The 17107-nt window shown below is 42.2% G+C and overlaps 1 protein-coding gene across 1 annotated transcript in view; it reads right to left on the bottom strand.

Annotated features, from left to right (window-relative positions):
• Positions 1-1115: 1115 nt before the first annotated feature.
• RIT2 (Ras like without CAAX 2) overlaps positions 1116-17107 on the bottom strand; it is a 197009-nt gene continuing 181017 nt past the window's right edge. Inside the window, exon 5 of the mRNA XM_066182292.1 lies at positions 1116-1475. Within this exon, the coding sequence (XP_066038389.1) occupies positions 1248-1475 (228 nt within the window). The 3' untranslated portion in view covers positions 1116-1247. The remainder of the gene's footprint in view (positions 1476-17107) is intronic.

Raw genomic sequence — 17107 nt, 5'->3', positions numbered from 1 at the left:
TGTAAAATTTATAAATAGCAACGACATTAAAAGAACTTTGGGGGGAAAAGATGTTTAGGTACATATACTCTACTTCATGCCAGCTTTAAAAAGAAGTATTTAAAGAGACTTATTCAACTGCTTAATCAAGGGGCTCAGTTGGATGGTCAAGGGCTGTGAACAATGGCGATTGAGCTTACAAAATTCTCTATTAAGTCAAGGGCTGTATGCTACATCACAGATGCTATTACATGCTGGGACACAGCTGCACTGCTTCAGGGCGGGCTTTGGGATTCATTGGACAGACAGAGCATTTGTGAGCTCCTTCATGGAACAGGGGAGTGTGGCTGATGATGAAACACTAGCACAGGATGTCCAGATTGGTGTTGAATGCCCCATCCTTGGAAACATCCAAGATCAGGGTGAACAGGGCTCTGAGAAACCTGATAAAGTTGAAGGTGTACCTGTTCACTGCAGGACTTTGGACCAGGTGACCTTTAAAAAAAGTTCATTTCCAACACAAACTCTTGTATGATTTTAATGCATGGCGTGCCTGCAGGACATGGCACCTCTGCCAGACAGCACTGACATGTACAGACTGAAGGAGACAGAGCAGTACCCCTGCAGCCTCTGCAGGACGGGTGCATGATTTGCACTCTGCTTGCAAAACCTGCCTGCTAAGTGGACAGGATGCAGTGGGGATGGGGCACCACAGGGTCAGAATTGTGAATCACCAGTGTTCCCTTTGGGCCTGGCTCACAGACACGCTCATACTCAGACACGGTCCTGCAGGCTGAGCACACACTAACCCTAAACCTACGTGTGAATGCAAAGCTGAAGGTCATATCCTAAAGTCCTTAAACAGTCAAAATGTCCATTGAAATTAACTTCATTCATTCCTGGGACGGTGAAATGACCCGTGCATGCAGAGGAGGAGGCAGTAAGTGTATCCATTGTCCTAAAGCTGGTGGAAGCTGGTTCTGCCTTGAATACTTGCATAACTCACAGCATTTGAAGACCAGCCAGGGAGCACACTTTAGAAACGACAGTATTTTCTCCACTCAGCGATGCAGAAAAGGTGTGAGAGGGTATGCTAAATGACAATATAGAACAGAAGAGTTACAGGGAAACCATGAATTGGGCTCTCAAGGAGCAATTTCTTCATGAGAGCTGAAGGGAAGGAACTCCAGAACCTGGCCTGGAAGATGCTGTGTCAATGCAGCCTTTTTTAACTGATGAGCTAATGAGTGGCTCATGGAGAATTGTCATCAGGTTGTATTTTCCTTTTTTTTCTTCAGGGATCCCTTCAATTTCTGCCACAAACTATCCTTCCTCTTCATCTTATTTTCTATCATGGACAGAGAGGACTCTTTCCTCCGAATTTCCCTCACTAGTCCATGAAAGACATCATCAATGTAGAAGCGGAGCACAGCTGAAGTCTCAAAAAAGGAGCAGGAATATTCTCTGGCTAAGCTCATTCCTTCTTCAGTTGAGACCTACAAAAGAAAAGAAAATTTCATAAATATTGTCTAATGCACAAAACATTCATCAACATGAGAACATTACAGTATATATAGTCTGACTTCTTAGATCCTGCAAATCACTGACCAGGAAAATAATCTGACAGCATCCAACAGATAAGATTCAAGGGTGAAAGGATCAGGCTGAATTCAGAAGACATTTGAACAGAGCAGACTGACAATATTAATTTGCACAGGTATATTATGTCCCTAATTCTGATGCATCAATTTTTCCATGTATTTCCTCTCTTTAGTACAGTAATTCTTTGCTTTGACAGTGCTAGTACTTTTATTCTATAGGCTGGAATGGATGACTAGAAAGACTTACACAGAATTAAGGCCCTAGAAAATCCTTGTTGAGCATTATTCTATTCCTGGAGGCAACTTGACTCTTTAAGCACTCCAGCTTTCATACCCTAATATTTTTCAGTCACATTAATTTCTGAGCATGCCTTGGAGTGTTTTGGTCCTTGCAGGCCTGTCATCCTATCACTGAGTTCATACCTGAGCTGTATGAAGATCCAAAATCTGTTCATTTTTCAGCTCATCTTCCCTTAAAAGCCTTGTGTACTCTTGTAAAACATATGGGAAATTTGTCTGTATTTTGAGGAACTGTACAAGCCTAGAGAGAAACAAGACAGTTCTTTTCACTGACTTCTGAAGTGAGGATCGTTTCTCTGAAATTTGCATATTGGCTATCTCTTGGCATTTGATCTTCCGGCCTGCTAAATGGAAAGGTGCCCAGCATGCTGTTTAATGTGTGCACAAAATAGAGCTTAAATGCTTGTCATAAGGGGTGCCACAGCCTGCCACTTAAGGTAGTTTCTACACTTTGAGAGCTCAAATACCATGCAGGAAGTTCACAGCAAAACTCAAAGCAAATCCTGTGCGCTTCTAAATGTTAACCCAGCTTCCCAGCCAATAGACTGTCCTTTATTTTCAGTATTTTGATATAAATCTGAATAAATGAAATTCTATGAATTGCATGCAGGGTGTATATTCAAATTCTAGGTCAGAAATCCCAGGCTTTGTTTTTATTTACATTTTCATATCATGATTTATTCAAGTCACTTTCCAAACATCCTTATGAAAAAGCAAAACAGTACTTTGAGATGACCTTGTGAAAGGCTACATAGTAGGCTGTGGTAAATCTTAATTGCTACTGTCTACCACAAGACTCATCTTGGTGCTTTGTTTCTGTGGGGTTTGTTGTTTCAGACTTTTTTCTGATTTCTAGCTTCATGCACCCAAAATGCCATTTATCTTTATTAGGAAACCAAAGCCCTGCAACTCAAGATACAAGCACACTCTCTCATACCAACCATTATGAAAATGCCCTTTATGATTAAATTATGACACCACCTCATGGCATTTATTCCACCTGTTTGTAATGGTGAATACGATGAGAAACAGGATTTGGAATGAAACAGAAAATCGGCTCATTCCAACCTCAAGGTAAATCTGCACTGAGCATGTACCTGCAAAACACAGACCTCAGAATTCCTCACCATTGCCTTTGCATCGAGTCACAAACTTGGTAGCATTTGCAAGGATTAGGCCTCTATGCTCTAAGTATGATCTTAATTTAATTAAGAATATGGTAAGGGTAAGCAGAGAGGTTGTATGCCAACATGAATAATACTTACTGACACAATGAAAGATGGTTACAGCTTTCCAAGTGTTATAATTGCCAACCTTTTGCAGAAAGAGATGGGTAACAACTTGGTCCTTGTTTTTCTCTGGGCAGCTGTGTAAGCAAAATGCATGATTCAATATGTCTATTGGGCACCACTGAGAAATTGATTGTCTGGATAGAAGCCTATTTTGGTTTATTTTGGAGTTTATAATGATGTTTTTCTTTCCTTGCTGTAGTGGTTTGAAAGCAAAACAAATGAGAGGCTCCAAGTCAGAGATACAATTTAATAGGAAGAAAAAAAAGAAAGAAAGTAAAATAAAATAAATGCAATAATACAAAAGACCACCGACAGAGTCAGAATACAACCTGAGCGGAGTGATGGAAGCAGTCCAGGTGAGGTGGTCTTCCTGAAGCAGTGATCCTGTAGAAAGGTCTGGTAGCTCGGGTCCTCTGGGAATCCAGTGGGTAAGCGCCCCTCTGGTGTTCAGAGTCTCAGCTTATATCCAGGCTGGAATGCTTGGTTCCTCCCTCTGGGCGGAGCATCCCACAATGGGATTGTGAGTCATGTGATAAGGCCTGATGGGCCCATTAACAGGAGATAGTCCAGGAGGGGGTTATCTGTGAGCTGTGTAGCAAAGGTGCTGATGGGCCCATTAACAGAAGATAAGCCAGAGTGGAGGAGGCAGGGAGCACTGCCTCACCTGGTTTCAACAGTTCACGAAGATGGTGATAGAATATACTTCAACTCAGGACATTATCTACCCCTTATTCTATTACCATCTACATCATCCCAAATCAATACCTTCCTCAAACCACACACACACACACATATATATAATGAAAACCTACCCACAGTTCTCACTTAAAATAAGGTCTCCTTGTGGTACACAGTGGGTTTCCCCATCCTTTTGCATCACCCACCAAGTGTAACCAGGTCGCCTGAGGTGGGATTAATCCAAACAGTCTTTCCTAACATACCTCTCATGTGTACCACAGGGACCCTATCTCCATCCACTGTATGCAAGGATTCAGATTGGGCAGGACCAGCTCGATTGATGGACCCTCGGGTATTGATCATCCAGGTGGCCTTTGCTAAGTTCAGTTCCCAATTCTTGAAGGTCTCTCCACCAAGTGCTTTAAGGGTAGTTTTAAGCAGTCCATTGCAGCGTTTCACCTTCCCAGCAGCTGGTGCATGATATGGGATATGGTATATCCATTTGATTCCGTGTTCTGTGGCCCAAGTGCTTATGAGGCCATTCTTGAAATGAGTCCCGTTGTCTGACTCAATTCTCTCAGGGGTGCCATGTCTCCACAGGACCTGCTTTTCCAGGCCCAAGATGGTGTTCCGGGCAGTAGCATGAGGCACAGGGTAGGTCTCCAGCCATCCAGTGGTTGCTTCCACCATGGTGAGCACGTAGCGCTTGCCTTGGCGGGTTTGGGGAAGGGTGATGTAGTCAATTTGCCAGGCTTCCCCATACTTATACTTTGACCATCATTCAACATACCACAGAGGCTTCACTCGCTTGGCCTGTTTGATTGCAGCACAGGTCTCACAGTCGTGGATAGCCTGGGAGATGATGTCCATAGTAATGTCCACCCCTCGGTCACGAGCCCATCGATATGTTGCATCTCTCCCTTGATGACCAGAGGCATCATGAGCCCAACGAGCTAGGAATAATTCTCCTTTGTGCTGCCAGTCTAGATCAACCTGAGATACTTTCACCTTGGCAGCTCGATCCACCTGCTCGTTGTTATGATGTTCTTCATTAGCTCGACTCTTGGGTACGTGCGCATCCACGTGTTGAACCTTCACAGTCAGCCTTTCTGCTCGGGTGGTGATGTCCTGCCAAATCTCAGCAGCCCAGATGGGTTTCCCTCTGTGCAGCCAGTTGGCCTTTTTCCAGCGGTCCAGCCATCCCCACAGAGCATTAGCTACCATCCATGAGTCAGTGTAGAGATAGAGCCTCGGCCACTTCTCTCATTCAGCAATATCCAAAGCCAGCTGGACAGCTTTAAGCTCTGCAACCTGACTCGATCCACCTTCTCCCTCGGTAGCTTGTGCAACTCGCCGTGTGGGGCTCCATACAGCAGCTTTCCATTTCCGGTTAGTACCTACAATTCGGCAGGAATCGTCGGTGAAAAGGGCATATCGTCTCTCACTCTCCGGTAGCTCGTTGTATGGTGGGGCTTCCTCGGCCCGTGTCACTTGCTCCTCCTCTTCTTCAGAGGATAATCCAAAGGTCTCACCTTCAGGCCAGTTTGTTATAATTTCCAGAATCCCAGGGCGATTCAGGTTTCCAGTACGGGCGCACTGCATGATCAGGGCGATCCATTTGCTTCACGTGGTGTCGGTGACGTGATGTGTGGTGGGAACCTTTCCCTTGAACATCCACCCCAGCACCGGTAGTCGAGGTGCCAGAAGCAGCTGTGCTTCAGTACCAATCACCTCTGAGGCAGCTTGGACCTCTTCATAGGCGGCTAAGATTTCCTTCTCTGTGGGAGTGTAGTTGGCTTCGGATCCTTTGTAGCTTCGGCTCCAGAATCCCAGTGGTCGTCCCCGAGTCTCACCCAGCACCTTCTGCCAAAGGCTCCATGACAGACCATGGCTTCCGGCTGCAGAGTAAAGCGCATTCTTCACCTCTGATCCTGTCCTGACTGGGCCAAGGGCTACCGCATGAGCAATTTCCTGCTTGATCTGGGCAAAAGCTTGCTGCTGTTCTGGGCCCCAGTGGAAATCGTTCTTCTTGTGGGTAACCAGGTAGAGAGGGCTCACGATTTGGCTATACTCGGGAATGTGCATCCTCCAGAAGCCTATGGCAGCTAGGAAAGCTTGTGTTTCCTTCTTGTTGGTCGGTGGAGACATTGCAGTGATCTTATTGATGACTTCGGTGGGAATCTGACGCCATCCATCTTGCCACTTCACTCCCAGAAACTGGATCTCTCGAGCAGGTCCCTTGACTTTGCTCCTCTTGATGGCGAAGCCAGCCTTCAGGAGAATCTGAATGATCTTCTCTCCCTTCTCAAAGACTTCTGTAGCTGTGTTTCCCCACACAATAATGTCATCAATGTATTGCAGGTGTTCTGGAGCCTCACTCTTTTCCAGTGGAGCTTGGATCAGTCCATGACAAATGGTGGGACTGTGCTTCCACCCCTGGGGCAGTCGGTTCCAGGTGTACTGCACGCCCCTCCAGGTGAAGGCAAACTGAGGCCTGCATTCTGCTGCCAGAGGAATGGAGAAAAAGGCATTTGCAATATCAATGGTCGCATACCATTTTGCTGCCTTGGATTCCAGCTCATACTGAAGCTCCAACATGTTTGGTACGGCAGCGCTCAGTGGTGGCGTGACTTCATTCAGGCCACGGTAATCCACTGCCAGTCTCCATTCTCCACTGGACTTACGCACGGACCATATAGGGCTATTAAAGGGTGAACGAGCCTTGCTTACCACCCCTTGGCTCTCCAGCTCACGAATCATCTTATGGATGGGGACCACAGAGTCTCTGTCGGTGCGATATTGCCGACGGTGCACTGTTGCTCGGGTGATCGGCACCTGTTGTTCTTCAACTTTCAGTAGTCCCACAGCAGAGGGGTCGCCTGAGAGTCCAGGCAAGGTACTCAGTTGTCTGATGCCTTCTGTCTCTAGAGCAGCTATGCCAAAAACCCAGCGGTATCCTCTTGGGTCTTTGAAATACCCATTTCTGAGTCTATGCACAAAATGCATGGGGCCTCTGGACCAGTCACAATGGGGTGTTTCTGCCATTCATTCCCAGTTAGACTTACTTCAGCTTCCAGTACAGTCAGCTCCTGGGATCCTCCTGTCACCCCAGAAATAGAAATGGGTTCCGCTCCCACATACCTTGATGGCATCAGAGTACACTGAGCACCGGTATCAACCAGAGCCGTATATCTTTGTGGGTCAGACGTTCCAGGCCATCGGATCCACACAGTCCAGTAGATCCGATTGTCCCTTTCCTCTACCTGGCTAGAGGCAGGGCCCCCCTATTCCTGGTCATGGCATACATTGCTCTCTTCTTGTAAATATGTTTCTGAGGTTCCTTCAAGAGGATAAGTTATATCATCATTCCTGTACCGTCTGGAGTTCTGTGCACGAGAGACCGGAGCAACATTGATTTTAAATGGGCTCTTTGTGGTAGGTGTTTCTCTTTTCAGTTCACGTACCCGGGCTGCTAAGGAGGAGGTGGGTTTTCCATCCCACTTCCTCATGTCTTCTCCATGCTCCTGAAGAAAAGACCAGAGGTTACCTTGTGGTGTGTATCCTCTCTCCCTGGCTGGGGGACGCCTGCTCCTAATGACAGAGACTCTCATCGGCTCTGGTTGGATATGGTAAATTTCTTCCTTAAGTTCTTTTTTCAGTTTCTGATGGCTTTCTTCAATCAAGCTCCGGACTTGCTCAGCCAGTCTTGTTTCCACAGACGAGACATGGGTACAAACTGGAGCAGTGACAGTGTCCTCGTAAATTCTTAGTTTATTAGCCAAGACACCTACCCTGTCCTCACCTTCCCTCCATTGCAGTGTTGCCAGGTAACGTGAGTAATTTCGGGTCCAAGGCGTGCAAAACTCAACCACATCCGTGATGTGCACTGGACACCATCTGGGCTTTTAGGAAATCTCTCATCTTCTGAAAAAATGATTTCCAACACAGCCAATTCCCTCAGGCATCAGATACCTTGTTCTATTGCGTTTCATTTTCCTTGGTGCACTTGGAGGTCTTCTTTACAAAGGTATCTATCCTTCACACTTGTTAGCAGTTGCTGCCAGAGGCTGAGAGGTTCTTGGCTTTTCCCAATCCCCTGGTCAATGACCACATCCCGGGACAGCAATCCCAGTTGCCTGGCCTCACTTCCATCCAGAATGGTGTCATTGGCTGCAGCGTCCCAGATGCGTAGCAGCCAAGTCAGGATGGACTCGTTGGTCCGGTGGGTGAATTCCCTTCGCAGGTCACGCAGCTCACCCAGAGATAGAGAGCGAGTGATGATTTCTGGCTCTGTCTCTTCTGCTGATTGTGAAGGTCCTGCTGCACCCTCATCAGTCACTGTGCGGACTGATTTCGTCCTTGATTTCTTCTTCTGAACGGGGGCAACTGCTACTGGTTTAGGCTGTTCCGGTTCAGTGATGGTTTGTGTGGAGATGCTGATGGCACCTTTGGTCCCTTTCTCCTCTGTGACAGTCTGCATAGATGTGGAAACTGTTGTCTCACTTTTGGCTTTCTCCTCTGTGACGGTCTGTGTAGATGAGGACACTGTTGCCTTGCCTTTGGTTCTTTTCGCCTCTGTGGCACTCTGTGTAGACACTGATGCTGTTGCTCTGCTTCTTTTTCCCTCTTCCTCTTCCTTCAGAACACGCTGTATCACACCATGTAGTGTTTTGATTCTAAACATGGTGTGGGCCGTGCAGAGAAGACAAAGCAGGACTAACAACAACATCATGCTGTCCTTGGCATCCAGAGGGTACTCCGTATTTTCAAAAACTGCTGTGTCATGCCTGAAAAGCTGGAAAAAATCATTCTTCACCCCTCCCCACAGGGGCTGGGTGAGATTGTTGAGGCCCCAGATGTAGCATCCTAGACCAGAATAAGAAAACAAAACTGGGTGTATATTCTGAATGATGTTCATTGCCTCGGAGTTTATCAAGCAATGGACATAGTAGACCAATAAAGCAATTTTAGTACCATATCCTGGTCTACGCAGGAGCATTAAGACTGGCAGACAGTAACCCAGTTGTGGAAAAATATAGAGAGACAGATATAAGACACATGTAAGCATGTTGAGCATCATAGCAAACAGGTGTCTTCTTCAATACAAAATTGTAATTCTGGCTTTTCTCAGTGCCTTTTGCTGCATGTTGGGCGCCAAAAATGTAGTGATTTGAAAGCAATACAAATGAGAGGCACAAGTCAGAGATACAATTTAATAGGAAGAAAAAAAAGAAAGAAAGTAAAATAAAATAGATGCAATAATACAAAAGACCACTGATTGAGTCAGAATACAACCTGAGCGGAGTGATGGAAGCAGTCCAGATGAGGTGGTCTTCCTGAAGCAGTGATCCTGTAGAAAGGTCTGGTAGCTCGGGTCCTCTGGGAATCCAGTGGGTAAGCGCCCCTCTGGTGTTCAGAGTCTCAGCTTATATCCAGGCTGGAATGCTTGGTTCCTCCCTCTGGGCGGAGCATCTCACAATGGGATGGTGAGTCATGTGATAAGGCCTGATGTGCCCATTAACAGGAGGTAGTCCAGGAGGGGGTTATCTGTGAGCTGTGGAGCAAAGGTGCTGATGGGCCCATTAACAGAAAATAATCCAGAGTGGAGGAGGCAGGGAGCACTGCCTCACCCGGTTTCAACAGTTCTTGAAGATGGTGATAGAATATACTTCAACTCAGGACACTTGCTATGCTTTTTTTTGAGCTGAAAGAGGATTTTATTTTATCTTGTTAGAGATGCTGCAGTTCTAAGCAAATGACAGCACAGAGATACAGTTTCAATGAAGATTTCATACATTCATCACCTAAAAGGAACAAAAATCCACGTGAACTGAAATGCCCCTTATGTTAAATAATGGCAAGGTCGTAAATATAATTAGGGTGTCGGCCCAATAATACTCAAATATAAAAAATGCCCATTCTTTTTTTCTATGTGAATTTCTAGTCTTTACCCCACTTCATTCTCCTTTCTTTCTTTCTTTCTTTCTTTCTTTTTCTTTCTTTCTTTCTTTCTTTCTTTCTTTCTTTCTTTCTTTCTTTCTTTCTTTCTTTCTTTCTTTCTTTCTTTCTTTCTTTCTTTCTTTTCTTTTCTTTCTTTCTTTCTTTCTTTCTTTCTTTCTTTCTTTCTTTCTTTCTTTCTTTCTTTCTTTCTTTCTTTTCTTTCTTTCTTCCTTTCTTCCTTTCTTCTTTCTTCTTTCTTCCTTTCTTCCTTTCTTCCTTTCTTCCTTTCTTCCTTTCTTCCTTTCTTCCTTTCTTCCTTTCTTCCTTTCTTCCTTTCTTCCTTTCTTCCTTCTTCCTTCTCCTTTCTTCCTTTCTTCCTTTTCTTCCTCTTTCTTCCTTTCTTCCTTTCTTCCTTTCTTCCTTTCTTTCTTCCTTTCTTCCTTTCTTCCTTTCTTCCTTTCTTTCTTCCTTTCTTTCTTCCTTTCTTTCTTCCTTTCTTTCTTCCTTTCTTTCTTCCTTTCTTTCTTCCTTTCTTTCTTCCTTTCTTTCTTCCTTTCTTTCTTTCTTCCTTTCTTTCTTTCTTCCTTTCTTTCTTCCTTTCTTTTCTTTCTTTCTTTCTTTCTTCCTTTCTTCCTTTCTTCTTTCTTTTCTTTCTTTTCTCTTTCTTTCTTTCTTTCTTTCTTTCTCTTTCTTTCTTTCTTTCTTTCTTTCTCTTTCTTTCTTTCTTTCTTTCTTTCTTTCTTTCTTTCTTTCTTTCTTTCTTTCTTTCTTTCTTTCTTTCTTTCTTTCTTTCTTTCTTTCTTTCTTTCTTTCTTTCTTTCTTTCTTTCTTTCTCTTTCTTTCTTTCTTTCTTTCTTTCTTTCTTTCTTCCTTTCTTCCTTCCTTCCTTCCTTTCCTTCCTTCCTTCCTTCCTTCCTTCCTTCCTTCCTTCCTTCCTTCCTTCCTTCCTTCCTTCCTTCCTTCCTTCCTTCCTTCCTTCCTTCCTTCCTTCCTTCCTTCCTTCCTTCCTTTGACTAAATATATATCTTCTCCATCGTACAAGGAAGAATAACTGCAGGGAAGACATGCTATGTTCTGTATGAAACAAGAATGCTAAGAGCTGTGAGAAATGGAAAATACTCAGGAGAAATAAATAATGTAGAAAAACTTCCTCCCTATATCTTTGTGGCTGGAGGCTTAGTAACCCAAATTTCGTTGAGTTTCTTTAAAAAAACAAGAAAAGTTTGATTTTGGACTCCATTTTCCTGCCAAATTACGGAGACGACATTAAAGTTATTAATGGCAATAGTTCATTTCAAAGTCTTGTATTTTTCCTAAATCTTGCCCTCAGGAACTGATTAACTGCTTGGGCAAAATTTTAAGAGCTAATTCAGCATGAGGAAGACACCTGGCAGAAACAATTTCAGGATGATTAGCTGATGTTTTTCAGCTTCAAGGCTGAAAACATAATTTGTTTAAATATAACATTGTAATAATTGTCACTACTGCTTCCAGCACCAATAAATATAGCTAAAGTAATTTAACTAATCTGTTTACTGATCAATCTTTAAATATAAAGTGGTGTGGAGAGAAAAAATACACATTTTTTCTCTTGGTTCATCATTTGGTCAAGAGGATAGACACCTGTGGAATGAGAAACAAGGGATAAAGCTTGATGAAGTGACTGAGGCCAACATAATTCCAGGGATTTAGCCTGTTCCCATCTTATTGCCAGAGGAGAAACTATGTCATAGATATCCATTCCAGATCTTACAGCCCAGGGACTTGTAGACACATTGCAGCTTCCTTGGGTCTATATCAGTGGAAGATATGATCTGTCAGCATGACATGGACAGACAGGTCAGGGAGGGAGGTCATTCTTTTGAATATATATCTGGGAAACAGAGCTTTATACCTCATCCTTGCAGTAACCCTTCTTGATTGAATCTGGCATTGTTTCCAGGAGTATAATTCTGGTCATATTGATTCCAATTTAGCTCATTTCTGTGGTGGTAGACTTCGAGAGACAAGGAAGGAGGAAGATAGGTGTAGTGAACATAATGAAAAATGAAAATTTCAGAGCTGATAGAAGTTTCCTGAGTTTGGTTCAAACTTTTAAAAACTGTGATTGTCTGGGTGGGGTTTGTATCAGGATTTACAGAAGGACTTGAAGCTTGCAGTACAACCAATGAGAAAGATCTCCCAAATCCATAAAATGGGAATGAAGCCTCATAGAAATGATGTGCCAACATCTGGAAAAGTCTTCTTTTGTAAAGTGCAGGATGCTGAGAGCCCATTTCGGAGAGGACATGAGTTGAGAGAGAAGATATATCTATGACAACATATAACTGAATTTTGTCTAGAAAAGATATACCCATTCCAACAGCGTGAACAACACATGGTACTGTAGGCTGAAAGGGGAATTTCCCATCTCTGCATAGCTGAGGGCAGCTAGAACACAGCTCAGCTTCCTCCTGAGGGGAAGCATCCATTGGCTACAAACCTCATTGTATAGCATTAGGATTCTGTTTGTGTCTTTTGCAAACCTCCCATGGAAAATTACAGGTGAGATTAAATGCAATACTGACAGCCTGCGAAAGCTGTGATGGATGAGCTGCCATCTTTACGACAGTCAGTTCCCCAATAAGGTCAGCTCCCACACAAAATCACCTGGGCTGGGTGGTGGGTGGAGAGGTACTGGCAATCATTGGCCTTCATGGGCAGATATAAAAATACCTGAATACCTGTATCTGAGATGGAAAATGCACAGAAAGGAAACAGATCAATAGTCTGCCTCTGCCTTTGGACTGTCATTAGCTGGAAAATCTCCATCAGGATCTGATTATTTTGTGTTCAGCTTTGTTACATCCATTGGTCATGGCAGCATCAGAAGGATCTCAAAGTAGATTTCACTGATGGAGGTTTTACTATCAGAGTCAACAGCTTGACTCTGGTTGAGTTAGTGGGAGTCTTCAGGCAGGGAAGCAATGCATTTCCACTTGTGCATCTCATCCCTGCTACAGCATGGTCTACTTCAGATGGCTTTTGGAGTTTTCCCCTCATAACTGGGACCTCCAGATTGCCATGGAGAAATCTGGGGCTGCAGGTGGAGTGCTAAGGGTTGCAAGGACTCATTTAAATTTTGTTACAGGCTACTACCCTGGTAATCATCATATAACTCAGTTATAGAGTTCTGGATAATTATATATCCAAAATCCTTGTTCTGTGAGTATTTTTTTTTTCTCTGAAGACAAATGATCTAGATCAGAGACAGAAGGACACACGTGTTGCTCAACAGAGTCTGCATCTAAATCCCACTGAGGGAAATAGGAGGGATTTCTGTTGGTTTTGGTCATGATTTGCGTTTTTTGACAGGCAATAATTTATGAGAGTTTTAAGGAAAAGATACTAAATAAGGAGGGAAGCAGCACATTGAACAGCCCTGCTTGCACCAGTAAAGAGTAAATAGTAAAAGGAATAGGAAAAGTCATGAATAGGAGAAGAAAAATTCTGAGTAATATTCCAGAAAGATCAACATCCCCTTCATGTCTGGTCGATTTTTTTTTCTCTTTCTCAGTAAGTCCCATTCCAGAAAAGAAGAACCAGGTGCCAAGTTGTTTATTAAAATCTGGATACCAGTTTGGAGATAGGCAGGCAACCAGGAGGAGTCCACAAACAAGTTTGGGTCCCTCCTCATCATAGCCTATTCCATTGGCATATCAGGACAAATATAAGAAGCTTTTGGTACAGGTGTAAACCCATAATATATTAGAGGAAAGAACTGTGGACATCAAAACATTCCCATTTTTCTCAGTCTCTAATAAGTAACTTTGCCAAAAGAAAAAGAGAAAAGTAATCTCATGGGCCTAGAAAAGAATGCCATTCTGGACAACAAAATGGAAAACAATCTGTGTTGATGGACATGAGTAATGATTTTTTCTAATCCTATCACTGACAAGTTTATATTTGAGGCACTACCACAGAACAACTGTGAGTTTTCTCATTAATCATATAATCACAGAATCATTTAGGCTGGAAAAGACCTCTAATATAATCAAATCCACTCATTAATGCAACAGTGCCAAACCTGCCACTAAACCATGGTCTGAAGTGCCACATCTAAATGTTCACTTTTGAACATTTACAGGAACAGTGACTCCACCACTCTCCTGGGAAACCTGTTCCAGTGCCTGACCATGCGTTCAGTGAAGACCTTTTTTACTAACATCCAATCCGAGCCTTCCCTGCTCAAATAGAGGCCTTTTTCTCCTACACTACTGCTTGTTACCTGGAAAATGGAAAAACTCTTCACTTCAATGGGTAGGACTGTGTACAGCAACAGCTGAGCTGGCTGTTCCTATATTGCCACCTGACTTTCTTACAGCCAAAGGCATTCACTGTAAATATTTGAATTGTGTTTTGAGAAACATGTGGTGCAAACCACTAAACAAAGAGCATATGCTATGTCAATTTTGACAGTTATTAATTTTTTTCCTTAGACACATGTTGTATCAAGAGGCATGATGGCAGAGACTTCCTACAGGCTGATATAGGGATCTTTCCAAGTGTGAAATGCTATTGTTCAGGTCAAAGCTCAAACACTTGGCTATCAGCAGTGGTTGGTGTTGAAAACATGAGCAGAAATATTAAAAAATGAAGAAAAATCAGTCTTTCTATCTTAAGACAAGCAGCGCTCTTGTTATTTTTTCACATAATAAATGTCATGAAATATCTTTTTAAAAGAAAATGAAAAGTGTTCCAAGGCATTTTACTCTTCTCTTTCTCCAGATCTTTGCACTTATAAACTGCCTATCATATTCTTGCCACTGAGCAATGATGTTTTTGAAAGAAGGGGGAAAACCAAGATCAATTCAAAACCAATTTAGTCTGAAAAAATGTTGAACACTAGGGTCTGTGTGGAACCAGCATGACCTTTAGTGGCCAGACATTCAGTATGACTATATTTCAGGTCTTAACAAGTGCACAGCAAATGCAAAAGTTAACCGAAATCTTTGTCTTTAAAGATTTTAATCTTCCTCAACATCAAATCTTCCTCAATATCAAATATCCTGCTTTTTTGCAGAATTTTAACTTAATTTTAAAATTATTTACTGGTTAAAAGTAGAATGCTGAAGCTTTTTTCTTCTGAAAACATAAACACTTCAACATTAATGTATGGTTCCATTCCCAAATGTAAACACTGCAGTTAACCATTTGATTTGGCCAGGATACCACTGGAATGCACAGCTAGTTTCCACAGTCACAAAACAACATTTTTCATTCAACCAAACAAGGGCACCTTACTTTTTCCCCTCAGTCCCTGGGTAAGCAATCCTCTTCTCAGGAGCCTGCACAGTTAATGAGTAACATGGTACAGAAACATGAAAGGAGAATTTCATGTCAATGCCATGACTCTCAAATCCATTTGGAAATCTTCAGAAGTAAGTAGCTGGAGAAACCTCACTCTGGCTTCATAGCAGGCAATTCTGCTAGCTCATCTTTGCTGGCATTCTAGGCTATGAGACCACAGAATTAATTCTTATGATGAAAGTGTTGTAATTAATTGTGTTCCTTCTTCTTCATCTCTGGATAGATGTGTCTTGTAAGAGTTTTCCATGTTCTCATTTTGTCCTTGTCACTGCGATTTTTTTTTCTGGTTTCACACTAAAGCATTTTTGATGACCAGAACGGGGTCCAGCTTGTATGGCCATCAGTGTAGGCAGGATTAGCAGACTGGGCCAAGGAGAAGATGTTTTGTTGTGTGAACTTGTGCCCTGAAGAGCTTGGATGCCATGGAAATAGCACATGGCCCAGCAGTGCACATCTGATCTTCAGCTGCTCCAACCTCTGAAGAAAGTAACATTACAGAGGCTCATATATTCCTTCTTTTCCCCTTGTGACTTTGACTTTGTTTTAGGAAGGAAGGAATGGTCAGGAAGGAAAATACAGCTTTAGCAATGCAGAATATAATAAAATAGTCCAGCTCTTTTGTAATGATCTTTGTATGTTATTTTTAGCAGATGGAGGGTGGAGAGTGGGATTCTAAAGGAAAGCCGTTTAATAGTCTTGACTAAAAATAAATTCTTAGACAAAACCAGAGAGATTGATCTGTTCTAAATAATGTACTTCTTACCTGGTTAGTCACAAAGTTGTGACATGAAACACTACTTTAAATCTGTTCTGGCATGGAAGAAACATGTTTTTATTTAATCCAGGGGAACTGCAAATGGTTGGGGGTTTTGAAAGAAATCTGATGAAGCAACACTGAACACTTGTTCTTATGTAATTCATTATTGACCCCTGTTAGATTAAACTGACACTTTCTCTGCTATAGTAATTTCTACACTCTTGCAAGAAAACTAAGCTAACACTAGCTATTTTATTTAAATATATCTCTCATGTATTTTCATATATAAAAAATTCTAGATTCAATTTACACTTGAATAATTTCTGCAAATTTTTAGCATCTTTTGTGATGATGATTACTAGTATCTGTCTATTCTTTCTCTTATTTTTGGCATTTTATTATTTTTCCACCTTTTGGATCCAGAATATTCTAGTGATGTAGGAGCTATTCCTCCAGGTAATTTCCTTCCTGTTTTGGAAAAATGTTTGAAATAAAGATAAACATCCTCCTTGCAGTTGCTTAGATGCAAAGCATGTTTTGTTCTATTGTTTCCAACTTGTGACTTTGTTATTTCATTATTCCACAGATACAATGCTAAATAACTGAATCAACATCTCATTTCATGCAAGAATCACTACAGAATCAGGGTCCATCTGCAGGTTAGGCTTTGAAGTTGTTCTTCTCTACCATACTGTACTCTTTTGACTTTTCCTTGTCAAAAGCATGATTGATGAGTGGATCAAAGCGTCTTTACATCAGGAAGTGTTTCTAAAGAGATGGCCTCAGGATCTGGCTGAATTGGATACTCAAACCCACATGATCTTACATCAGTCAGCAATAGCTCTGGGTCTAATTTGAGGAGAATGTGGAAGTGTCGAATCCTCAGCATCTGTCTTCAAGATGAACAAGTTCAGGTCAATTGCTCAAAGCATTTCTCAGAGATCTGACAATTTTCTAAATTGTTCATCATCTTTAAATGTTCTTTGATTGCAATGCTCAGCTGAAGACATAGATGGCCATAAGATGGTTGCAAAAAGAAGCCATTTCGACATCAGTTTCACATAGACATTTGCTGGTATTTTTAAGAGAAAAAAAAAATCTAGGAATTGCAGTGCTATTTTCACAAGAAAGGAATTTTTTTTTTTTGAGCCCCAACAAATAAATCAATTATTGTCTGCTAACAGCAGATGGTTGTTTTAAAAAATTACTTG

The sequence above is a fragment of the Chamaea fasciata genome, unplaced genomic scaffold (assembly GCF_029207755.1).
Source record: "Chamaea fasciata isolate MVZ Bird 193981 ecotype frontalis unplaced genomic scaffold, bChaFas1.0.hap1 SCAF_4, whole genome shotgun sequence".
In the NCBI taxonomy this organism is placed as follows: Eukaryota; Metazoa; Chordata; class Aves; order Passeriformes; family Sylviidae; genus Chamaea; species Chamaea fasciata.
This window is presented reverse-complemented; position numbering and strand designations above follow the sequence as displayed.